The sequence below is a fragment of the Oryza sativa genome, chromosome 8, assembly GCF_034140825.1.
Source record: "Oryza sativa Japonica Group chromosome 8, ASM3414082v1".
NCBI lineage: Eukaryota > Viridiplantae > Streptophyta > Magnoliopsida > Poales > Poaceae > Oryza > Oryza sativa.
This window is the reverse complement of record NC_089042.1, coordinates 5,157,820-5,183,677: the sequence shown is the minus strand read 5'-3', so window position 1 is coordinate 5,183,677 and position 25,858 is coordinate 5,157,820. Positions and strand designations below refer to the sequence as shown.

At 41.6% G+C, this 25,858-nt stretch overlaps 2 protein-coding genes across 5 annotated transcripts; one reads left to right on the top strand and one right to left on the bottom strand.

Annotated features, from left to right (window-relative positions):
- The first annotated feature begins 5,306 nt into the window (after window positions 1-5,306).
- Window positions 5,307-14,710, top strand: LOC4344833 (polyadenylation and cleavage factor homolog 4). 3 transcript variants are annotated; one of them, XR_003243817.2, is made up of 8 exons: window positions 5,307-5,750; window positions 6,820-7,185; window positions 7,369-7,485; window positions 9,501-10,217; window positions 10,932-11,861; window positions 11,964-12,495; window positions 14,031-14,104; window positions 14,429-14,710. XR_003243817.2 is itself a non-coding variant. In XM_015794535.3 (7 exons), exons 1-6 carry the CDS (start codon window positions 5,481-5,483, stop codon window positions 12,477-12,479), a joined length of 2,913 nt encoding a protein of 970 aa, XP_015650021.1. In that variant the 5' UTR covers window positions 5,307-5,480; the 3' UTR covers window positions 12,480-12,495; window positions 14,031-14,710. The 3 variants fall into 3 exon arrangements, 2 of the variants coding, with proteins under 2 accessions (XP_015650021.1, NP_001409397.1); XM_015794535.3 differs by having other exon boundaries at window positions 9,504-10,217; window positions 14,031-14,710; NM_001422468.1 differs by having other exon boundaries at window positions 5,336-5,750; window positions 14,031-14,708.
- A 1,969-nt stretch (window positions 14,711-16,679) lies between these two features.
- LOC4344832 (homeobox-leucine zipper protein ROC1-like) lies at window positions 16,680-24,191 on the bottom strand. 2 transcript variants are annotated; one of them, NM_001422469.1, is made up of 12 exons: window positions 23,993-24,191; window positions 23,581-23,889; window positions 22,311-22,591; window positions 22,041-22,158; window positions 19,696-20,334; window positions 19,502-19,603; window positions 19,153-19,353; window positions 18,823-18,997; window positions 18,392-18,663; window positions 18,197-18,292; window positions 17,251-17,678; window positions 16,680-17,156 (listed from the first exon to the last, which is right to left on the bottom strand). In NM_001422469.1, exons 2-11 carry the CDS (start codon window positions 23,665-23,667, stop codon window positions 17,295-17,297), a joined length of 2,355 nt encoding a protein of 784 aa, NP_001409398.1. In that variant the 5' UTR covers window positions 23,668-23,889; window positions 23,993-24,191; the 3' UTR covers window positions 16,680-17,156; window positions 17,251-17,294. The 2 variants fall into 2 exon arrangements, with proteins under 2 accessions (NP_001409398.1, XP_015650022.1); XM_015794536.3 differs by having other exon boundaries at window positions 18,197-18,663; window positions 23,993-24,099.
- Window positions 24,192-25,858: the final 1,667 nt, after the last annotated feature.

Sequence of the window (25,858 nt, the reverse complement as noted above, 5' to 3'; positions counted from 1 at the left end):
ATCTTCCCAATCTCCTCAATCTCCTTCTCCTCAAACACTCCCTAAGTACATACCAATCAACCTCGCAGAAGAACTGAAATATGGGATTGTGTTCTTTTTTCAATGGGTTGAGGTGAACAGTAATCCTTTTTCAGAGTAGGAGCCATTTGCTTTGAGACCCTTTTTTTTTCAATTTTTTTGTCCAGATTTCTGCCACGTATTCTTAAAATATGATTTCTCAACAAACTTTCTTTCTGTATGGATTAGACCACATATTCTAAACTATTTGCGAATTATATTTTTAAAATTTATTGTATTAAACCAAAAACAGTCCACGTCAATAATTAGGTTGTACAATGATAGAACAGGTAATTAAATGGTCAAGCAACTATGTGCATCTCAGTCTACTAGCAAAATGCCCGTGCTTCGCTACGGGTATAATGAAAGTTAAATGCTATAAATACACAGTTAACATATATGTAATAATGTTCCAAGATAGATAAATTGTTTAATGTATTGTTAATGATAACCAGGACTGATAAGAAATAACTATTGCATATTTATATATTCATATTGTCATAACACACGCTCTCAACTCTTGCATGGCAAGCGTCTGATATAATTTCTAAAATCAAACACGGACTCGCGTGGAGACAGATCGTTTCACGGCTCATGCATGGACGATAGATGGTGCGGACTCCAATATGTCGTGTTTTGCAGATGACGAAAAGAAAAAAAATAATTATGTTTAATTTTCAAATTAAAAACTGGTTCATTAATTATGTTTAATTTTAGAATTAAAAACTGGTTCATTATAAGATTTCAAATTCACTAAAAATCAGTTGAAGAAAGAGGTGCAAAATTTTTGATTTTTCAACCATCGGATGTGCATGGTCCGTGCTAGTGGCACTTAATATCTGTTGAAGAAAGATGTGCAAAACTTTTTTGATTTTTTAACCATCGGATGTGCATGGTCTGTGCTAGTGGCGGAGAGAGAAAATAAATATATGTTGAAGAAAGAGGTGCAGAACTTTTTTGATTTTTTAACCATCGGACGTGTATGATCCGTGCGAGTGGCGGAGAGAAAAAAATACGCACAAATAGGATTTGAGACGTGGGATGCAAAGTAGACTTATTCTGAGTAATAATAAGTGCAAAAGTTTTTGATAGGGTAATCTGGCCTAGGAGAGGCAAAACTTTTTTGATTTTTTAACCATGGGATATGCATGGTCCGTGCTAGTGGCGGAGAGAAAAAGATTGCGTGTAAATAGGATTTGAGATGTGGGACGCAAAGTAGACTTATTCTGAGTGGGTAATCTGGCTAGGAGAGGCAAAACTTTTTTGATTTTTTAACCATCGGATGTGCATGGTCCGTGCTAGTGGTGGAGAGAAAAATTGAGCGAAAATAGGATTTGAGATGTGGGACGTAAAGTAGACTTAGGCCCTTTTTGTTTAGGCTTAGGCTTATTGGTCTAGACTTTTAAGTCAGCTTATTGGCTTATATGATTTATAAGCCAGTGGATTTAATGTCCTAAGTTTAGTGGTGGAGTCATACATCTATCTCATATAAGCCAAAAAAGCTTCTCCAACCTAGCTTTTGGCTTAATAGTGTTAGAGTGGCTTATGGCTTCAAAAAAGCCAAATGAAAAAGCTGCTTGTTTGTTTTGGCTTAGACTTTTCGACTTATAAGTTGACTTATAAGTCTAAACAAAGAGGGCCTTATTCTGAGTAATAATAAGTGCAAAAGTTTTTGATAGGGTAATTTGGCCTAGGAGAGGCTCACAGAGCGTGCAAATAATAATAGTGGCTTAGGAGAGGCAAAACTTTTTTGATTTTTTAACCATCACAGATTTCCTTTCCTAACCATGTCGGCAAGCTGCTACTTTTACTTGGAGGTTATATGAAAGAACACATATTCTATATCAGCCGCGATTTTTTTAGTAGATTGGAAAATGTCCGATCGGACTATTAAGCGGATTAAAATAGATTTTAGTAACGAGATCAGGATGACGGACGAAAAAATATGCGGAAACCTTATGTATTTTTTTATTAGGTATAGATATAGATATAGATATAGATATAGTGAGTCTATAGTCCATAACCTTCAAAAGTTCAGGAAAGTTTGCATGCTAAAATATACAAGGGCCTGACTGATCAACTGTAAGCCGGTCGTTCTTCCTTACATCTGGTAACTCTTCAGGGATTCAGATTTCAGGGTAACTCATAACTCAAAACTACTAGTACTGACCTAGACCTCTTTATCTGTTCAAAATCAACAATTAAGTACTAAAAGCATACTTTGTGCATAATCAATCAACACCTGCCAAATAAAAAAAAGACAAAAGGGAAAATATCCAATAGCAGCCGTTGAAGCTTCTGAAAGCTAGCTGGCTAATCTGTTCATGGACAGGTTAGTTAGCGACTTAGAAAAAATTAGTACTACATCAGCTTCTGATATTCCTTTTTCCTCTCTTTTTTTCTTCCTTCGTCGATGTAGCTTTCATCGTAGCCCTTTCTTGTGCACTGATCACTCTTCTTTTTCGTCGATCCACACGCCTTCCCCGAGTGGCATGAAATTTGACGCCGCCTGCGAACTCTGACGTCGTTTTCGATGACGAATTAATTTGATAATTTCTGCACCTTTTAATGCTGGTTTAGTGTGTACAGTAAGTGTTAATCTCATTGTGCTGTAGGGATCAGATCGTCTCACTTGGATGATTAGGAGAAAGACGACGAGTAGATGGTGAGAGGTTGTGACTTGTGAAAATTGATACTCCCTCTGGTTCTATATTAACGTTTTGGACAAGGTTGAGATTAAACTTTTATAACTTTAACCATTAATAACTTTAAATATTAAAATATTTAGTTTAAAAAAACTAAAAAAACATATATATATATATATTTGTCTTTTAAAACACTATTATAAAAGTAAACATGTATTTATTTATTGTATATGTTATAATAGAAAAATAAGGTCAAAGATATATATTGTAGAGCGTGTCATTGTTTAAAGCGTCAATCAAAAGTAGGGAGTATTTGTGGATGGAGTCGAGATGAACTCTTCGATGTGTCTGATAATAGTATAAAATCGTGCACATCGAAGATGCCGAAGCACACACGTACCTAGGTCCTTGAGAAGAACATGGACAACAGTTGGGCTATTTGTTTTTTACTTGCCTAGTGTTCCTTTTTTGTTCTTGGAATATTCAGATTTGAGCAGTTGGATTGAATTAGATTCAAAATCTGGTCCCTGTACATTTTTAATTTTAACTTTGGAGTTCTCCTCTCCAATATTAGTATTAATCATGGGGAAACTTCAAGCATCATTGGTTTAAAACAGAATAAGGGTAAAACAGAGCATCACCTTGACAGGATTGTGCTAATTTGATCCTTTGGAATTGTGATGAAAGCACTAATTTCAATTCAAGATGGCCACCAGACTTATGGAATTAAATTCCAATTGAACAATTTTTATGCAGATTCATGTGAGCTGAATTTGGTGTTCAATGTGGGTCTGCACTCTAATGAAGTTCACCTAAAAAAAGTACAAATGCCAAATTAATAACTATATATGACAATGTGATGTCTTTATGTTCTCTCTCTCTCTCTCTCCATCTATCTCTATTCCCTACCTCTCTAGGTATTATGACAACAACATTCACATGGCATCCACCAAACATATACGTAGATATTGACCTTGGTGTCTTAATCATCAATAAAACTATCATAAAGTATCATGTGGAGAGAATATCTCAAGAAAGATGGTTATAATACACCAGCTAGCACTTTGTTATTTTTATAATTGTAACCATCTTTTGGGCTGAACAAAGATGGTGATTTCTACTTAGAATATGCAAATGGGCAGTCATGTGTGTCTTATAAATTGTTTTTTCTTCAGGCTTCAGCTGACTAACTGGATTGTGTAGTGGGCCCATACATACATATATACATTGCAGTCCATCTTTGCACAATGAGACATGTTCTAGGATTGACTGTAATTGGGCTAGCTATGAACTATATATGAGCTTGAAGGTTAGGCCTGGCAGGCTGACAGCCCAACATGGCTGTGGTTGTCTGCATGATTAGTTCTTATATCTTGTAATGTTAGGAATTCATACCGAAACTCATATCGTAATATTGAAGGAAAAAATAATAAGGCCAAAATATTGTGCAAATTCTCTTAAATTCATGTATCCTTCCTACTTGCCAAAATCACTAGAGCATTGAAACTGAAAATTTCGGGTCTATTGGACACATAAACAAACAAACTATTTCACCTAGATTTTTTTTTTGAAATTTTTGATTCTTTGTGAATTATAAAAAAAAAATCAAACTTGACCAACTTTTGTTTTAAATTTTAAATTATTTGGCCCAAAAATTATTGTAATTTCTGAAATTCCGGTCATATCAGTGCCTACTAATAGATTAAACCCTAGTATAAAGTTCTTTTTAAAACAATGGGAAAAAGGCCGTATGCCTATCTAATGCATTTACAACTCAATCTTTTTGAAGGTGACTGAATCTTCCAGCAATAAAAGGTGATGTCTTCTTAAAGATCCACAAGTAAAGAGATTTTGACAAGTAATGCATACTTCATGCTCAATCGTGGATGTGAATGCATATCATAAACATGCATCAAATGCAACAAGATTGACCAGGGTTCGCGAAATAAAGCAATAAGATTGATCACAACCTCATCTCACTGAGAACAAGGCCAAGGCATATCAAACACATCATCGGCAATCTTTTCAAATCTTATTCTTTACCATCCATATAACATGAATGGGGGTGTAATGCATGTACTAACCAAGCAAACCATCAAAAAAAAAACCTCAACAAAAATGCATCAACATTCACCATAACCTCATCCCATCGATAACAAGGACGAGGCATATCAAACACATCAATGACAATCTTTTCAAATATCGGCCTTTACCATCCAAATAATATGAATGGGTATAATGCGTGTACTGAACAAGCAAACCATCACAAAAATAAAAGAATCTCAAGCAACTTCGTCGTGAAGTCTAAGATCTACAGAAAACATAATGCCATCATGCATTTGACATCTTATCTACCACAACTCCACAAGGCCATAAATCCACACAAGAGGAACACTACCATTTTTCTCTCAGAGGAGGACAACAAACGAACAAGACATGAAGCCGATGAGTCCAGCAGAGCAGTCTCACTCTATTCCCCCAGTTTGATCTGGCACGTCGGATCAGGATCGGACGGCCGAGAGCCCATCAGTCACCGCCGGAATTAAATCCCAGCGAATCCCAAATCTCCCTCAAAAAAGAAAAAAAAAAGAAGAAAAATCCCCCAAATTCGCCTAACTCCGAATCGAAACCTCTCTTCCCCCTTTCGCCTCCGCGACGCATATGCCTCCGCCTCCGCCTCGTCGCGGCGCCCCCAAACCCTAGCCCGGCGCGGCGAGTCCCCCATCGGCGGCGGGAGCGGCGGGAGTAGGCGGGAAGGCGGGATCTCCTCCGTCCCACATGGCGGCGGCGGCGGCGGTTGCGGGGGCGGGCGGGGTGGGGCACGTGGTGGAGAGGTTCAGGGCGAGGCTGCGGGAGGAGCAGGAGGAGGAGGAGGGGGGAGGCGGGGAGGTGGCGGCGGCGGCGGTGGTGCGGGTGTACGTGGAGGTGCTCTCGGAGCTCACGTTCAACTGCAAGCCCATCATCACCGAGCTCACCATCATCGCCGGGCAGCACGCGGCCCTCGCCGCGAGGGGGATCGCCGACGCCATCTGCGCCCGCATCGCGGAGGTTGCTGTTTTCTCTCTCTCCCCCCTCATCCGGGGGGCTCTTCGCTTGTATGTACATAGCCTAGGTTTTGGGGATGTGTGGGCTTGCGTAGACTACTCGTCCAGTGGATATGCTTGCTTGCTGATTGTTGTGAATGCTAGGGTTTGGTGATGTGCTTCTGCTGAAAATTTTAGATATATACATGTTTTTGAATTTTGGAGCCAGTGTAAAAGTTCGGGTTTGGTGCGCTTTGTAGATGACATTTTGTTCCTAGGGTTTTGTAATCGTTGCATTTGATGTGTGATTTTTGTTGACTTGATGCACATATAGTGAACAATCGGATCAATCCCTGTTTGTAGTGGCTCCGATTGTTGCAAATTTGGTTGCTAGGGTTCAGTAATCAGAGTGAGATTCAACAAGTTTTAAAGTGAAGTGATGGAAACGGAGTGTATGCGATTGGCACCTAGCACCAGTCTGTGATATCTAAGTGATGTATCTATAACTAGAATTGAGTTTCAGATAATCAAGCGTATAGGTGGTAATGGCATTCACAGCCTCCATGCATAGGCTATCTTGTTCCAAATGAAGTTGCTAGGATCTTTGGTTCTGGAAGAAATTTTTTGTCTCTAAAACTGAACCAAAAAAAGGGAAAATAATGGTGATTGGTTGCTCGGAATTTACATGGCTGGGAATTTTTCTAAAATTTTCTTTTAGCTGTTTTTTTGGCACAACATAATTGCTGCTTGAAATGGAATATCAGTAAAACGATTTAGAGTTATTGTTGGACTCTTGGGCAGTATTGTTTTGCTTTGTATTGTCTGTTAATAGTCTATTAGTTATTTAGTTTTGATTTCTTTTCTGAAGAGAACATTAAAACTGCAATTTTAAATGGCAACAATATGGTAACCAATCCTAAGAGAAATGAGTTAATAAACTAAACTAACAGAACACCATGTAGCTTTCTTTACAGATTCTGTTCATCATTTCATAAGAGACTGCTTGATTTAATTTTAATCATATGCATGCTTTCTATTAATTATCTATGAACGAACTGTTCCTTTACATGATTTCTTATTCAATTTTGTTACAGGTGTCTGCCGACCAGAAATTACCATCTTTGTATCTGCTAGACAGTATTGTGAAGAACATAGGACGAGAATATGTAGGGCATTTTGCCGCTAGGTTGCAGAAGGTATTTTGTGATGCCTATAGGAAAGTTCACCGCAATCAGCATGCTGCAATGCGACACCTCTTTGGTACCTGGTCACAAGTGTTCCCTTCCTCTGTGCTACGCGGAATTGAGGATGAGCTTCAGTTTTCCCCCTTAGAGAATAAGCGCTCTGCCACAGCGACTGATATCCGACAGTCAGAGTCGATATCTCCTAGACTGTCTCATGCCATTCATGTAAATCCAAAATATTTAGAAGCACAACAACAATTTAAGCAGTCAACTTCGGTATGTGTTTTTTACTTCTTGTTAATACCAACTTGATTATTTGCTACAGCTAGTTGTTTTGACTATTTGTTGTGTGATTTAAGCATGGTGTCTATTTATTTCATTGCCTAGCTTGAGATATATGTGATGCCTTTCTGTTTCAGATCAATTTTATACATTGGAGTTTGTGCATATATTTTTTAGGTGCATCAACCAATAACTCGTGGAAATCGGCAAATGAATGATGTGGAAGAGGATCAAATAAATGGTTTAACATCTAAAAGTTCGCGAGGATGGCCTGCAACTAATTCAAAGCTCCAGGTACTGGGTCTTTCATCTTCCTTTTTTTTGCTTCTTGTCATTCTTTCACTCTGAATTACCAGCCAGGTTTGAGACCTACTCCCTCCGTCCTAGAAAAAACCAACCTAGGTGGGGATTTGACACCACCTCCTCATGTCCAGATTCATTGTCCTAGATGGTGTCAAATCCCCACCTAAGTTAGCTTTTTTTGGGGCGGAGGGAGTATAAGCCAATACTATACAGATAGATGCTACTGTTGAGTCCTATCTTTTTATAAGTACACAGTAATGAGTTCTGTTTTTTGCGCAACTCATTCTGGTTCTCCTGTGATCACCAGAAAATTAAACTGCATAAATCCTAACACTGAAGACAGTATCTACTAGTTGCAAATCAGATCCTTAATGCATTTGTGCTTTTTTACAACATAGAAGCAGTTCTGTTGTTTTCTTTCTCATATATGTACTGATTACTGACTCATCAATAGGGGCTTTGAAGGTGCTCTCTTTGTAGCTTGACAAAGGAGAACCTCCCTTTTGTTCTGTTTTGGGAGTGGTTATTTGAGATAGCAACAACCATGTGATTTAACACATTTGTAAACCCTGGCTCTGTTTGTAGTCTTCAGTGAGTTCCTATAACTCTTGTGATGACATTTGCATTGTTTGGGACAATGTAAAGCACCTTCGTTGTCTCCAGGTGTAACAAAATCCATCCATCTCAATATTAAATAAGAGAAAATGCTTTTTACAACCCCAAACTTCACTTTCAGAACTCTGCCCTTCTCAAGTCTTAACATTACCCAAATTTAGCCTAGTTTTGGGTGACATGGCGATGTGGCATAAGACTTTAAATATTTTCTAATTTTAAAAATTTGTAAATGACTTCAAAATTCTTCAAAATTATAACTTCTATGGAGTATTTATAACATAGATATATTTCTATATGAGCAAAATATAGTACAATTTGCAGTTTTCCATGCAGAAAATAGTGCTTAAATATGAACAAAACCATATTTTAGGAGATAATTAAACTATATTCCACTCTGAACAAATAGGTTCTAGATGGTCTAATGTACAAATGTTTTTATACTTCAATTACTATTTTGTAAAATTCAAATACGTAACCCAAGGATGAAATTGCATTTGAATTTTTATAATTTTTAAACCACTTCACAAAAAATAATCTGTAAAGATTCTCAGTTGCATATTGGTGTATTGAAACATAAATAAATTATGACTTTATGAGCATAGCAAAATCAAGTTTATTTGATGCACAAAAATGGTTTTATCTAGATTTAAAACTATTTTCTGTGGGGATTATAGTTTATTCAACTCCTATGAACTTTTTGTTGTTGCAAAATACCGTATAGAGCAGTGGCAATTTTTAAGTATTTCTAAGATTTTTATTTTAAAATTTTTGAAATTCGATTTTTTTTCAGCCTTTCCACTTTGCCATGTAATCTTACTCCATGTCTATCAAAAGTCAAATTGTCAAAACCACTTCAAATTTGTGCGAAGAATGAAAAATGTGTGGTTTTGAATGTTCAGGGTTGAATTGTGTGCAGTTATGAAGTTTATGGTTGATTTCTGGACACTAGCATATTGCCTGTGCGTTGCAACAGAATTTTAATTAAAGAAAATTACCATGAACATTTCATTAACGTCTCTTAATTTTTGTATATATATTTTCAATCACATGTAGACCTTTTTTAGTCCCACATTAATCTGTTTTCCTTCCCACAAAAAATATGAGAGTTGGTGGGAGTAGTTGACTTGTGGGCCCTCTAGTGCCACATGTCATCTTTTCTGTAAAAAAAATTGGGAGTTGTATTGGGGGTGGTGGCAGAACCACCACCTGTCTACTCCCTTTTATAAGGAGTGTAGATTATTAAATGGGATTTTTTCCTATGAAGTTTTCCCTGCTCAGTAATTTTTATTTCAATTCAAGTTTTGATATGCTGTTGCTACTTTGTTGTTTTGTTTATCTAAAATGTAACATGTAAGTTTTGTTTATAATCTGTCTTGAAATCATATGGACAGAAGTCTACTATGCTGTATGCTGACGATCTTGATCAACAAGAGGCATTTTGTTCACATACTGGGTTGATAAGGCCAAGTTCGCCACATCTTTTAAGCAAACATCCTTCCATACTCAATACAGAAGGACCATTAGCCAATTCAAGAAGAACCATGTCAAGATCACCACCTCTTGATGTGCTCCCTAGAAATGCATCCCCCAAGAGAGCTCTGGAGAGGCCACCACTATCGCATTCTGTTCTAGGACCTGACCCCAGAAGATTGCCTGATCGAAATGGTTGGTTTGAACGGAAGTGGGCTTTTGAGGATGGTGCACAACGGCCTTCGATGAGCATACTTGATGAAGAATATAGAAAGCAAAGTGCAAGGGAACTTATTGATGCTTATGGAAATTCTCAAGGAAAAGATGTCGATGAAAGGCTTCCCAAGATGCAACGTCTAGATTCAAATGGCATGGCAGGCAGACCTAGTGCACAAAAATGGCTAACTTCGGAGGAAGAAGAGTATACTTGGGAAGATATGAGTCCTACTTTAACTGATCGAAACAGAACCAGCGTGCCCTCTTTACCTCCCCTTGGAACCCTGAGAGCTGGATTTCTTGGGCCAAACAGTGGACTACTGGAATCTGATATTGTGAGGCACAGTTGGCCAGGCCAGGCTCCTCGACCAGCAATTGATGGGCCACCACTAAATCTCGAAGATAGAATTCCTACTAACGGGGTATGCTTGTCTGAACTCTATTAGTTATGATTATTGTTACTCATGTTGAAATGAACTTTGTGTATCTTAGCACTAATAATATTTAGTGAAATAATTTCAATCAATATGCCATCTCTTGCTTTCAGGAGGTGTTTTTTTATTCTTCAAGTCTATTAACTGTTTTTTATAAGAAAAGGCTTCCAATAGATTTTGTGCATATACTTAGTTAATTAAAGCTTAAAAGATTACAATACGGCATTTCATGTTGGGTCTTCCTTGGCTTCACTGTTTATGGTGATTATCTTCCTTAGCATTACATGCTTGCCCAAAGCTACTCTGTTTACTTACATATACTACTAATTGGAGGCATTTAACACATTTTTGTTTCTGTAATGTATATCTTTGCATTTCAGCCTTTCAGAACTTTGGTGCAAAGTAATTTATGCCATTTTTCACCAAGAGATTTTGATAATGTTTGCTACTGTATATTTTGTGGTCATATGCCATGCTGGCTGGCACATGATATCTCCTTCATTCTTCAGAAGTTTTAATTTTGAATATACACTAGATATTCCTTTACCATTTTATTACCATGATACTTAACTGCCTCTACAAGTTAACATTTTGTCCTTGCAATGAACAAAATTCATGCACAGTTCAACTTATAAGAGCGGAATGCTGTACTGATCTGAATTTACTTTAATTACCTTTTAATTAGCGTTGCCTTTTTTGCAGCCCGTTGACAGAACTAATAACAGGAGATATCCAGGCAATTTTGGTGTTCAGAATGGTGCCTTTTTAGATTACCAGAGTTCTGAACATACTCTTGATCCTGGGAGAACTACCATGCCAGTTCCACCTTGGCAGCAGACTATTGGTCAGCCGTTGCGGGTACAAGCGCCCCAGCCTGCATCAATTCTGAATAGAATGCCACTGCCTACTGATAGTGAAGTGCCAGTCAAGAGGTTGGCCACTGGTGGTACATATGATGCGCTGAATGTAGATATTCCATTGTTGGAGAAGCAAAGGTCCTCACCTGCTCATGCTCCAATGGAATGGCCTCTTAATACACAGTCACTAACTATACAACCAATTCCACCTGATACCAAACATCCTAGAGGCGCATCAGATGGTCTAGATTCTAGACCATTTATTAGCCAAGGGTCCAGTTCGTCTGTTTTTGTTCCACAGCATCATGCCTTGGATCGGAGAACAATGAATGCTGATGATTTAGCTCAACCATCATATCAGCATCCAGATTTGTTGTCATTGAGTCAACAAAATCAGGGCACAGTTTTGGGAAACCAAGGTCAACCTCATCACCCGCCGCAATTTCATCCCCATCCTCATTCTCACCTTCAAGAGACAATTAGAAGCTTTGCCCCCAGTATGTCTGTTGCACCTCCACAAAATATATTCCATGGACAAGGAGGTAGCGCAGCTGCACTCCTGCCAAGTTCTTTCCCTGTACCACCTGCAGTACCACCCTATGGCTTGCAGTCTATGCCTGGATTTCCTTTGCCATCGTTACCTTCAGGACCACCTCCTCCATCGCAGATAGGTCCATCATCATCGCAAGTTGGGGGCCCTCCACTTGTCTCTGGATTGTTAAGTAACCTTATGCAGCATGGTATAATCTCATTGCAACCACCCAGCCAACCTCAGGTACTCATATGTGCACCTCATTGCCAGTCTCTGATATTGTTCTATGGATACGCATGCAGTTGATTCTATGACTTACATTATACCTGTAATCTGTTCTTTTAGGATTCTGTGGGTGTTGACTTCAATGTTGACCTCAAGGTACGGAACGAGTCTGTCATTAATGCTCTGTATCAGGATCTTCCGAGGCAATGCAAAACTTGTGGCCTTCGTTTTAAATGCCAAGAAGAACATCGTGCTCACATGGATTGGCATGTTACGAAAAACAGAAATTCAAAGAATCGTAAGCAAACTTCACGTAAATATTTTGTCACTGTGGGTGAATGGTTAAGAGCAGCAGAAACAGTAGGAAACGATGGTGTTCCTTCTTTTGAGCCTGCCGAACCAGTTGCAGACGCAAAGGAAGAGAAAGAATTGGCTGTTCCTGCTGATGAGGACCAAACAACATGTGCTTTATGTCAAGAGCCATTTGAAGATTTCTACAGTGATGAAACTGAAGAGTGGATGTACAAAGGTGCAGTTTATATGAATGCACCAGATGGAAATATTGGTGGTCTAGAAAGGTCGCAGTTGGGACCTATTGTCCATGCTAAATGTCTATCTGGGCCAAACAATACTTAGGCCGGCCTAGCTGCTGGTGAGTATCCATGCATTACTTGCAACCTCACTATGAAAGTATAGCTAGTATATGTTAATGGCCATATGCTCACATGTGTTCAACTGCTGCTGTGATCATATTATCTGACTAGATTATAATTTTGGATGTGATAGACTTCTTTAACAGTGATCTCACAGGGCATCTTTCTTCATTGGTTGGGGACAGCATTTTACCTCGTTAATATGATTATTCATTCTACTTTTGTATATTCTCTTTTTTTTTTGTCAGTTCTGTGGTACTTAAATTGTTTAGCACTATTCTGTAGTATCTACATGCCATCTATTCACCTCAGGGATCCTTTGGATCATTTAGTACGGAAATGCGTTTTTGTTTGATAGTTTGATCATTTCTCTGTAGATCTGCTAATTACCACAAGTAACAAGATTTCTGATCCTTCAGTGTGTAGGGTGGACAGAACCTTTGGCATGTTTTGGCCACCAAGTAAAATCCATTAACTAATTCAGTCTATGTGTGTGGTTATGATTACTATGATTGTCATTATGACTGCACTTACTGTGGAACTGTCATGTTTGCTGATGATGTGAAGATAACATTTATTGTTCTGCAATGGACTGCTAAAAATAAAACAGTTGTGGTTTTTAAAAATGAAAATTAAATGAAATGAGCTTTTTTCATACAGGTCGAATGAGTGGTCAATTGTTCTACAATTTAGTGTTATCAAGTGTTTCCTGCATGCAAAAGTAAAATTGAAAAATCTGAGTTATTCTAGAACACCTGAATACTCTTTTTTAGTATGATTCATGATTTTCAAAGGAAGATTGGGTTTGAGCATACTCTTCTAGTAGTATTATGAAACAATATTCTTCTTGTATGTTACTAGCACACTAAAATAACATTTTGTCAAACAAATGATTTGTCTTTAACGCTTGGACACCCAAGACGGTCAGTCTCGTAGAATTAGCGGGAGTTGTCCATCAATTCCCGAAACTAGTTGAACCAGCTCGTACCTTTTTCCTACTGGAAATGTATTTTTCTGTTGTCCAGAACCGGAATTATGCGCTCCATTGTGCTTTTCTTGTTAACTGATTTACAGCCAATGTTTTATGTGTGCCAGGTCCTTTTTGTTTAAGATTTGTCATATATGCTAATATTGTGTTTGTAATTGTTCATGCAATATGTAAACCCCAGACAATTACATACTGGGAATTGGGATACTGAGCAGTGTAATTTTGCATTTAATATAAATAGAATGTGATGGCCTCAACTTTGATCACCATTTGGAGCTAACTGTTAGCAGTGTGGATGTTATATGGGAAGTTAATTCCTTCGTCCTATATAGAATGATCGGTCCTTTTGGTTCTTGGGCTACTCTGGGTTGAGGACTTACATAAACTATGAGTACAATTATGCTTATTCACACTATTAAGTATATGTTGTTACACATAATTTGAAGTTTGCCAGCATCTGCTGCTTAAACCCCTAGGAGTGCATCATTCAAACAGACAAATTTTCAATATGTTGCATGAGTTAACTACTTCACAATTTTATTGCAGGTACTCTTGCCTCATTTGTTTCGTGGCTGGGGCTGTAGACAAGACATGTAAACTACTGGAGAGAGCAGATTTTGGTATGCTTAGTATTTAATCCTCAATTGACAACCATGGGTTTGCATAGAATGTTCATGTGATGATAGTGTACAACTGTAAAATGCCTTTTGTAATATAGTGATTGAGCATGAGCATTTTTGCTCGACAGTCACTATGGTGCATGTTCAATCGTTTGGTCCCACCATCTCACATGCAGTGTGCTGCTTTTCCATTATTATAGTATATTTTGAAATCCCCATGTCTACTAGGTGATAGGCAGCCCTAGTTCAGAACGGTGCAATCACTCCACTGAACTTGCGAAACAATATCTTTCTTTCTTGTTTCCCTTCTTTCCTTTTGTGCAGGACAATATCAGTCGGCTACCTGGCTGGTAACTTCCAAAATCGAAAGGACATGTAAGGCGATCAAGGATGGAAGCAAAATCATCAGCTTAATTTCCAGAAAATGAAGGAGATGCTCTCTTCTTGAATTTTTCCCCCTTTTTTCATACTCTTTTGTATGGCATGGCGTTCTGGTATTAACACAACAGTTCATTTTGGTCGCATGTATGACTCATCTTGCTGATATGTTTGCACATGTCAAGTTCAGACTAGATTGTTTTTAAGTATGCTGTTTAAATTGATCTCTGGAACTCTTGTACATTTGTGTTCGAAGCAAGAATATTATTATAAGGGTGGCGATTTCTCACGCGGGGTCAGGTCCCCTGCGGGGCTGGGGCCGGGGCCGGGTGGAGTTTACGCTCCGCGGGGAATCGGGGCCGGGGCCCCGGAATTGGGCGGGTGAGGGGGCGGGGGAGGTATTTCACCCGCGGGTGACCCGCGGGCCCCTGAGGGGGGTATATTAGACTTGTAAATATTGTGCGAACAGTCACACAACCACCACAAAACATCACACGGCCCATTAGGCCCACGAAAACCCTAACCTAATCCCCAGCCACCGCCGCAAGCCTGCGACGCGCACGCGTGACGCGCCGATGCTAGCGCTGTGCGCCCCTCCCCGACGCGCCTCTCCCGATCTCCCCTACCTCTCCATCTCGTTGTCTTCCCAGTCGGCCAGTCCCCTCCGACCTTCGCCTTCCCCTCTCCCAGTCTCCCTCTTCCTCTGGTCTCCATGTAGTCACGGGTGGGCGGAGCGCGGGACGGTACGCAGGGCGGCGCTCGAGCGTCGATTGGTAACCGGCGACCGACGGAGGGGAGGGGCGCACGCGAGCAGATGATTCTCGCATTGAGGAGGTATTTCTCGATCTATTCATGCGAGCGGTCGATTCACAGATGATTTTTTTCTATATATGTTATGTGCTGAATTGATGAAGAGGCAACCCACTGTGGGGCCCTGATCGCGGGGCCCCGCAGGGGCCGGGGCTGGGGGGTGATTTAGCCCCGCAACTCCACTCGGGGCCGGGGACGGGTGGAGAAGTCGGGGGTTGGGGGCGGGGTCGTTCCAGCCCAACCCACCCCTGACCCGCCTCGTTGCCAACCCTATTATATTTCTATAAATCGCCAAAGCATTGTCTGTCTCCCTGCATTCTGTCCTGATGTAACAGGAATTTCAGACACACGGTCATGGACTACTACGTAATTGTATAATTGTAATTGTACTATGTTACCCCAATATTCATGGTGCAACTGTGTTTGAAGAACAGGGGATTCCGCACACGGCCCAACCCTCGCGCGACATCCCACGATTAACACTGTAATTAGCACCATAACTAGTTTTGATTTCTCGGTAATTTGCCGTATCCTATTTTTTTAAAGTAACAGATTGAAAACATATCTACACGTGAAGTCAAAATTTGAAAACTTTCAATCTAGATTTAAAAACTTTTCAACTCAAAATTTTAATTTTTAAAGTCAAAATTTGAAAATTTCAACTTCTCATCTCAAATTTGAAAAACTTTCAATTAGGGTTTTTCAAACTAGAGATTTGGAAACTTTCAACTCGAGATTTTGAAAACTTTCAACTCGGGTTTAAAAACTTTCAACTCAGATTTGAAAACTTTCAACTCGAAATTTGAAAACTTTCAACTCGAGATTTGAAAAATTTTAAATTAAGATTTAAAAATTTTCAAGTCAAGATTTAAAAACTTTTTAAAAAAATTGAAAACACTTGCTGCTGGAAGATTAAAAAGTAATCAGGAAAAAAACGCAAAAAAAGGAAAGCGAAAAAAAACACGGAAAAAAAAGAAAGCAAAAAAAAAAAAGAAAACGGCGGTAGGTTAGCCAAAAAAATCGCGCGCGCGCCGCGTGGGCCGTGTGGGGCATGAGTGCGCGCTGCCAGCGTGCGCGCGTGAATTAGCATTCTTGTGAAGAACAATCTGAGTTTTGTTAAATTTCAAAACAAGAGAACTAGTAATTTGCTCAAACTGCCCAAGTGTTTCGTGCAAATGGTTAGGTTATGTTGTAAAGCCATCCGTTGCAACAATTTCTTTCTCAGCATTCCAGCAGCTTGGCACTGGCAGGAATACTGCCATATGCATTTCCCTAGCGATAGGTTGAAGTGAAAATTCTCAAACCAAAACATTTAAAATATCATGTAAACACACACACACACACACACACACACACACACACACACACACACACAAAAGCAGGCACATTTGAGACAAGAATGGTAATGACCAACAAGCAACAACCACAAGTCTACAAATCATCGGAAATGTGATAAAATCCAAAAGGGGGGACATGAATCTCTCTATTCTCAACTCCTAGCTAAGGGACAGGAACCTGAAGTCTGAACAAACAGACAACACATCACAACAGTACAGATAAAAATGAGGCTTCATAGCCCTTTTTAAACATGGTAAAAGAAGCCCTAACATAGAGATTCAGAAAAACAACAAGGTAGCAGCATCCACTCTTCGATGCATTTGATGAAAATCAAAAGGTGGAAGTCAATGCCCGAACCATCCCCCCTTGCATAGTGGTGACACTATGTATCTTCGCGAAAATTTTCTCGCAAACGCGTCGGTTTCCTCGCAAATTCTTCACTAGCAAGGGCACCACATGGCAAGGAGAGTTTGAGGTGCGTTCTTGACTCCCTACTGCTGAATCAAACTCCAAAATTTTGCTGCTCCTGCAAAAAAACACACACACACAAATTCAAAACATTTCAGTAGGTGCTTTGAGATTCGTGCAGCAACGCTTTACTAAACGTAGCAAGCATGTACCTTGGAACATTGTTCGTGATCATATTTGGTTGAAGCCGGTGCTACTACTGAGGGTTGCTGTCCCTGCAGACGGCGGCCTTGATGCGCTCCACCGTGCAGGCGATGAGGCTGTTCACCGTCGCGACGGAGCCCAGCGAGAGCTTCGCCGTCGGCACGGAGTCGACGAGGATCTGGAACGCCACCGTCAGGAGGGACCCCCCGCCGGAGCCGGAGCCGTTCTCCCCGACGGCGGCCTGCGCGTTCCCCGACGGCCCGTCGGGAAGGATGGCGAACCCCGACGGCAGCAGCGCCACGTAGTCCGGGTCGCCGCCGTTGAGCACCACGTTCATCGCCACGATGTCCACCGGCGCGTACACCACGTAGGAGCCCGACGCGTCCGTGCAGCTCTCTTGCAGGATCAGCATGTTGCTCTGGTTTGAATTTGCACTCTACACACATGGACAAATCATACATATATAAACACATCATTACTTAATTTTATAGAAATGATGATACCCGATTTCATCGTGTGTAAACAGTGTAATCATCAGATTCATGAGCAGAAGGTAATAAATAGCATTCGTAGCGGCTGCAATATAGCAGTAGTGATCCTCTACCGATGCCGCTACAAGGTATAGCAGCCTGCTATTGACTTTGTTGAATTGCTATAATGTTTAGATAGTGTTCTTTACATATGGATAGAATAACCTAGCATTGTATGTTTTCTTTATCTTATATATTTATGTTATGAAATGTAGTAGTAGTTAAACATGCAGTCTAAATTTTAAACTTTAAGTGAAACTTGATGTTAATATTGATATACAATCTAAATTTATGGTTATTTTTCTTAATTATGCTATTGGAACTTAGTGCCTGCTATTTGCAATCCGCTACCCAGACACTAATTCGCTACCGACCGTTACATGCTATTTATTGCCTTGATGAGTAGTAACTAATTGGCACTTACATTGACACGAAGAAGCGAGACAGAGTTGCCATGGTCACGGCCGTTGGCAATGTGAGCCATTTCTTGGACGGCGCCGCCGTTGGACAGAATGTCCCACTGCGGAAATCCAAACTCGTCAGGAATGAATTTGATCACGTATAAAATTTGGTCAGCAAATTGGATAAATTCCCTAGGGATGGGGGGCAAATTGGGCACCTCGCTGCGAGAGGTCTCGTCGCGGAGGAAGTCGAAGACGGCGGCGGGAGGGACGGGGAGCCAGAAGGAGGTGGCGGCGTTGAGCACGATGCCCGGTGGCCTGCCGGGGTCGTCGACGCTCTTCCTCGTCATGACGCGCACGTCCTCCGCCCCGCTGCCCGACAGCGTCGTCCACTGGTGCGCCACCGACGCCGTCACGCCGCCGCAGAAGCTCGCCACCATCCTCTCCGCCAGCTTCAACATGCTCTTCCTCCCCTCCACGCTTGTAATCACTGCACCACAACACATAACATTTCATACACAAATTATACTAATCATCAGTAATCATGATTGTAATGTGGCATTTCATTGGTCACAATTATCTGTACTTCTTATAATTGCAATTAGTAGGACGTAGGAGTGGTTAATTGATTGATTGATTCGTCTTGTACCTCCAAGGTCGCCATTGGGGATGTTGCTGGCCATGGCGCTGGCGAGGCGCTCGCATTGCCGGTCCAGCGTGCCGACCCACCGTTTCGCGCCGAATGCGAGGCCGGAGTTCACCAATGGCTTGTAGATGTTGTGCACCGAGCTGTCGTCCACCTCCACATGCTCCACCCATGTCACCTACACACAACAACCCAATACATTTCAAATTAACTTTGCCAACAGAATATGAACGATCAAACCATTTCAACTTTTGCTGACAAAATATGAACAACAACAATATGTACTATCCTTTAATATTGTAGATATATATATATAGAGATTGAATTAATTACCTTGGAGTAGCCATTGGGCATTTCTTGGATGAGGCAGCCAGACGGCCTGCGCCGGCATTTCTGGACAGGGCTGGGGCGGAGGCTGTCGAGAGAGACATCGACGACGGCCCATGTCCCGTCGGAGTTGTTCTTGCAGTACCTGACGAAATAGCTCTCCCTCGTCGGCACCAGCGGCGACGGCACTTGAAACTCCATTGACATCTGCAACCGATAATGTTTAGATCATCATATATCTGGTGGATTAATTCCAGAATATATCCATGGAGCATGGAATTGGAGGCGTGCCATGAACAGATTAATTAAGGAGTTGATCGAGTAGTCGATGAGGATGAAGAAGACGTGTACGTACCACTTGCAGTGCACCATTGTAGTTGCCTGCCACGCCTGTGGACAACACCTCGTGCGTGGACGCTCTCGACACGATGCTCGAGAACACCGTCGCGAATTGATTCTGCAGCAAAATTATTCAAGCGAAATTCAACTGAAATTACTGCATATTTAGGTAGCACTAGCAGTAGTAGGTTTGAGTATTGTGAGACTGACCACATCCATGAGGATCTCGACGAGGTTGCTGTGCGTCATGATGACGACGGCGCCATGGCGGGACGCCTCCGACTTGAGGCCGTACTGCTTGGGGCCGAGGCCGCGCGGGAACATGCGCGCGTACTCCTCCTCATCGAGCAACGCCGCCGCCGGCTCCGACGACGACGACCAGAGCGGCTCGTCGAGCTGGGCCATCTGGACGAGCTCGTCCATGGCGGCGACGGCGAGCTCCACGATCATGGGCTTGTCGGCGTCGAGCGGGTGCACGCCGCGGAGGAGGTCGCCGGCGCCGCCGAACATGTCGAGGCCGGGGGTGACGACGCCGTAGGCGCCGGCGAGGTCGAGAGGGGAGCGGGCGGCGGCGACGGCGAGCGGGGAGGAGAGGACGGGGAAGGAGACGATGGGGGGCTTGCCGACGTGCTTGGCGGCGATGCCGGAGATGCGGTCGATCTCGTCGCGGAGGCGGGCGTTCTCGACGCGGAGGTGGTGCTCGTCGAAGGACATCTCGCCGAGGGCGGCGGGGCCGCCGCAGTTGGGGCACGACGCGCTGCTCAGGGCCTCCTTGTATCGCATGTTCTCCGCGCGCAGCTTGTCGTTCTCCGCCCGCAGCTGCGCGTTCTCGTGCCTCTCGTGCTGGTTCTGAATTAATTCAACACTACATATCGTCAATATACTATTACAACATTAATTTTACTGATATATTTATAGTTTTGTAAGGGTCAATCGATCAATATATGTAGCTGACAGAAAACACAATATTTTTCCATCTGTTCAATAGACAAAAAGATGCATATATATATACACACACACACGTCTGGGCTGGAATATATTTCACTATATCTACCATGTATAACAGGAGTAGAGGCCAGAGGGAGAAGTGAAATAAAATAAATCAGAAATGAAAAAAAGAAGTGAAGAAAGAAATAACATGCTCTCTCCGTTCCAAAATATAAGCATTTTTGAACTTTAACACAATTTTCGAGATGCTCATTTAACCAATAATATCTATAAAGTTAAGATGCTTTAAATAAAAAGAGTTATATATTATGATAATTTATTTAATGATAAATCTAGTAACATCAATTTTACAATGATTGATCTGTTTTATTTTTTTTGACTATTAATAGATAAAGCTGAAAATGTTTGACTTAGCATTATTCTACTAATACTAATATTTTAAGACGAATGGAGTATTTCTTCATAGTAATTAACCATAAACTAAAACTAAATGGTGAGTCCCAATGTTGTTTCATATAGTCTGTTCCATTAAGAGATACAACAAGGTTCAATTCAAACACTAACTGCTGTGGTGGTGCAGGAAACAATCTTGCTGCTGAGCAACATCCGCGTCCTCGGGAAAATTGGTTAATGCAAGCCAGTGCAAATTGTTATGTGAGGTTTAGACACTTGCATTGATTTCAAGTTGAGAAAACTTTTCCTCAGTGTTATCCAAACATTTTAATTCAAGACCCCCCCCCCCCAAAAAAAAAAAACATCGTCCTTTCTTAGTAGTACCGCCTAGTTTCATCCGTGTGTGCACAACCTAATTTGCTTTTTTGGCCAAAAATTGATAGCAGTACTAATTAACTCCGGTCACAAACAATTAAGTGCATTGGAATATGGTTTAGAGAAAACACAACTTTGATGACTATAGTTTGTATTAGAATATATAAATTCTGAAAGATACTATAAGATTTAGTATCATGAAAGATATATGGAGATAGTTATATAAACATTATATACCTTCGTTGTTCAATCTAAATATTCATATAGATACTGTAACTTAAGTATATAAATATTATACATGCTCCAGTAATTAAGTAGAAAACTGCTCATTATTGTACTAGTATGAAGAATGAAAAATCAAATTATTAGCTGATTTAGATTTAGAACTCACCCCTATTTGATTTAGATTATTGTCGCGGAACATCTACTTAATTATAAGGTTTATATTAAATGTTTTAAGAAATAAATAGGCAGTAATTTTTGAGAAATTGTTTTGAGAAAAACATATTTTTTAAAGCATGGAATAAATAATCTATTTGAATAATATTGTGAATGAACTGAAAAGAACATGGATTGCAATAATCCGTTTCTTAGTCTTGGATTTTGTGACTGTGTGTAGCGCTGATGGCATGGTGCAGCTGGTTGACCCTCTTTCTTAATAAATTCGATATTGGGTCCTTCCCCAGTGTCCAACGTGTTTTTTTTTCCTAGTCTTGGATTTTGGAATTTAGTGCACCAAAATTTTATTTTTCAGTAATTCCCAATCATTTTAGTCTGAAGCCATCAAATTAAATAACCAAAGAACACTCTATATATCTATAAGGAGTTTTTATACTTGCCTTCATCTGTGTGCGCTTGTTCTGAAACCAGAATTTAACCTGCAGAGGTTCAAGACCCAGCTCCCTGCTCAGCTCCTTGCGCTGCTTGTCGTCTGGGTGCGGGCACTCCTTGAAGAAACTGATCAAAATTCACAAACATTTACTTAATCTACAAAGATCAACTGATGAATAGGATTCATAACATTTAATCAATCTGACAAAGATTTGCAAGGGAGAAGAAAATTATCTCAGAATTGAAAACATAGGGATGAAATGATAAATTAATCTTACGCTTCCATCTCTTGGATCTGGTGCTGGGTATGGCGGTGGTAACGCTTCTTGCGCGGCCGCTGGTTGGGGTCCTGGTCGTCGCCGGAGAGGCCGTCGCCGGCGCCGTCGACGTTCTCGCTGCACGACTTGCTCTCGAACTCGTCAACCAGCCCGCCGGCGTCGGCGCGGCCGTGCAGCATGTTGTCGCCGCTGTCCGCCGCCGCCGTCGTCGTCACCGGGATCTGATCGAAGTATTGCTGCTGGAGTGCTTGCTGCAGATGATGGCTGTCCAGCATATCAGCCTGCAATTTCAGGAGAGATTAATTAAGAGTATTTTGTGAGAGGAGACCAACTCATCAGATATATGTGTTCCATATATAGCTAGCTCAGGATTAATTTGGAATAATCGAATGAGAAAGCAATTAAGATGTACCAAAGAAAAACTTATACGAAACGCTCATAAAAAAGGGGAAATTTTGCATGCTTCCATTTCTTTTTCTTTCTAAAAGGGATAGGATAGAGTAGTTACTTCGGCCGCAAAGTTGGAAATTGCTGACTTGCTTCTGCTCAGTATAGTGTATTTTCGAGACGTGATTGTCAAAAATGGATATAGCTAGCTATTTTTCTTTTTAGTATGATGCTAAAAATGAACTAATCCTTCCCTTAACCTGTTGTGCCTGTCTGCCTTTAAATTTTTTCTTTTTAAAAAAACATAGATCATTAGAACATTAAGAGATCAAGACCTAGAGAGACCTAAGGGAAGAGACTTTGTTTATGTATTCATGTATGGTTTCTTCAGTTCTTGCTTGACTCATGTTCATGTATGAAGTTGTATGAACAAAAGATCAACTTCTCTTTCTCTGTACTGTGTATGATATCTCCAACCAGTACTTCTGATTTCCAATAAAAGAGCTCATCAATTGGCCAGTAAACTCAGTATCCTCGAATGGCACGCCAATTAATGCATGCACGTATTCACAGCTAGCAACCGTTTCCAAAACAAAATGAAAAACAGATGCACAGCCAATTAAATTATAGTACAAGAGTCAAACGCAACAAGAAAAAAGAAAACGAAAAGCAAATTAATAAAGTAACTAGCTGCAAACAAAAAGTACACCAACTTTTTTTCAAAATTTACTTCAAAAAAAGAAAGCTGCAAATATATATATATATATATATATATATATATATATATATATATATATATATATATATATATATATATATATATATATATATATATATATATATATACGGTGGGTTCTTGTTCATCTCTGAAGAACTACCGTACCTGGGTGAGGGGCAGCTGCGCCGACGGCGATTCGTACGCCACGCCGTTCCGGCCGATCACCGGCGGCATGCGCCTCGCCGGCGTCATGAACGAAGCCAGGTAATTAAGCACGCACCCTAGCTAGCTAGCCACCACCAACCCCTTCTTCTTCTTCCTCCAGCCAAGCCTCTAGCTCCTCCACCCATTCGCTTGCATCTTCTTCTTCACCACCAGTACAGCTACACACACAGAAATGGCTATAGCTAGCTTGCACGCCACGTAACAGCAACAGTCAGAAGCAGATCTAGGGCAAGGTCAGCACCAAGAACTCTGCAAAGAAAAACAAAAATCCCATCAAAACCTGTGTTAGAGACGACAGCAACAAGATGAGATCTAGCTGTATATATCCGCCTTGATCTCTGCCCTGTTCTACCTGATGTGCTTCCAAGAAGCGTGTGATATCGCATGCGAGAAAACCACCGGTGGACAGCTCGAAACGAAGCGAGATCTCTCCAGCTAGAAGCAGACGCCGATCGCCATGGGAGGAGGAGGAAGAAGAAGAAGAAGAAGAAGAGGGGATTTGGGGGAGGAATGTGGAGATGGGGAGGAGGAGTTATTGCGAGAGGGGGGGCGAGTGTTGAGCGGATGCAATCGCATTTATTGAGAGAGGGTGCAGCGTTATTGCTCAGGCTCACAAAGAGCTAGAGAGAGAGAGAGAGAGAGAGAGAGACAGTAACATTTCAGTAGAAACGTATACTACTACCGAATTCTGTGTAGGTAGAGGTAGAAACGGATACTACTACTACTACTCTATACTGCAAGACAGTCAACTTTGTTTTTCTTTTTTGATTGCAACAGTCAACTTTGTTTATGTGTATATGGTTTGATACGAGTATATGTCAATATGTGTAGTGTTTAATTAGTTTTGCGTTGTTGCACTGGCTTAGCTAGCTTTGTGCTAGCGCTGTTCATGCAGGCATGCATTTGATTTAATATTATTCCAGCACACATATGTGATATCTGTTTTCTTGCTGGGGGCATTTAAGCTCGTAGATGGCAATAAACAGCTAGCTAGCTGTATCTCGCGTTCTGAATGAACAATATGATAATTTGCAGCAGCACACAACACATCGTGTGCATTTGTATATCGAAACTTTAATTTTAACTATATTTGAATTTTGGCTTTTGCCTTATTATCAGATAGTACAACTGAAATTTGAATTTTAAAAGTTAATTTTATGTTGATTTCGAGGGGATTTTTTTGTAGTATTTTATTTTTGTATTAATTAGCCTCAAACCACTAAGAACAAAATTTTTTTTATTGCTTCATTCATTTTTGAAAGGAAAAAGTACAAATTACCCCCTGAACCCGAAAACCAGATATTGCCCACCCTAAACTTTTAATACCGGATGAATTACCCCCCTGACACTGTTTTAAGCAGTTTTGGCTTGAGCTTGCACAAGTAGCGCTAACGTGCAATCCAGTCAGAAAAAAAAACTCCTTGGGCCCACTTGTCATATCTCTCCCCTCTCTCTCTCCCCAGTCCCTCTCTCTCCCTAGCGTCATCTCTCTCTGCCCAGTCCCTCTCTCTCTCTTACTTGGACAGGCGGCTGTGGATGGGCTCGGGCACGCGGCTATGGACGGGCGGTGGGCGGCGACACGTGGGGACGCGCGGTGGACGGCGGCGCACGAGGAGGACGCGACATCGGCGGGTGGTGCCCTCTCGGGATCCGTGTCAACGGTGACGAGACCTATACAGGGGGCGGTGGCAAAGCGCGGGAGGACACGGCGACAGCGGGCGGCGCCCTCTCAAGCTCGTGCCAATGGCGACGAGGCCTGTGCAGGGGCGGTGGCAAAGCGCGAGGAGGACTCTGCGGCGGCGTGCGGCACCGAGGAGGGGATTGGAGGACGAGGGCGGCGGGGGTGGACGCAGCATGGGGTGGCAGGGTGGCGGCGGGCGGTGGCGGAGGCCGCTCGAGGCGTCATGGACAACCTGCAGGCTCATGTCGTCGGAGCCAAGCACAGGGTTGGTGGCGGACTCGCGTGCGGCGGTGCTGGCGCGGTCCTGCGCGTGCGAGGCGGCCTCCTAGTGGCGCCACGCCTCGTTGCGGGCGGTGTGCTCCTGCTCCCTACGCTCCATGGCGTCAAGGAACTAGCGGTGGAGGCTCTCCTGGTGCTCCATGAGCCATTGTACCAGGCACTCGAAGAAGGAGGCCGACACGCTGAGCTACTCCTACCGCCGCCGCTTGCGATTGCGTCGCGCCGCGTCCACCCCCGAAGGTTGTGACTGTGTCTACA

Coding starts and splice junctions, on each gene's coding strand:
- LOC4344833 (NM_001422468.1), top strand. CDS start 5,481: ATGGCGGCGGCGGCGGCGGTTGCGGGGGCGGGCGGGGTGGGGCACGTG. Junction 7,186..7,368: donor AATTTAAGCAGTCAACTTCG/GTATGTGTTTTT, acceptor TATATTTTTTAG/GTGCATCAACCAATAACTCG. Junction 10,218..10,931: donor ATAGAATTCCTACTAACGGG/GTATGCTTGTCT, acceptor CCTTTTTTGCAG/CCCGTTGACAGAACTAATAA.
- LOC4344832 (XM_015794536.3), bottom strand. CDS start 23,667: ATGACGCCGGCGAGGCGCATGCCGCCGGTGATCGGCCGGAACGGCGTG. Junction 18,998..19,152: donor TGCCCAATGGCTACTCCAAG/GTAATTAATTCA, acceptor TGTTGTGTGTAG/GTGACATGGGTGGAGCATGT. Junction 17,679..18,196: donor TCTCGCTTCTTCGTGTCAAT/GTAAGTGCCAAT, acceptor CCATGTGTGTAG/AGTGCAAATTCAAACCAGAG.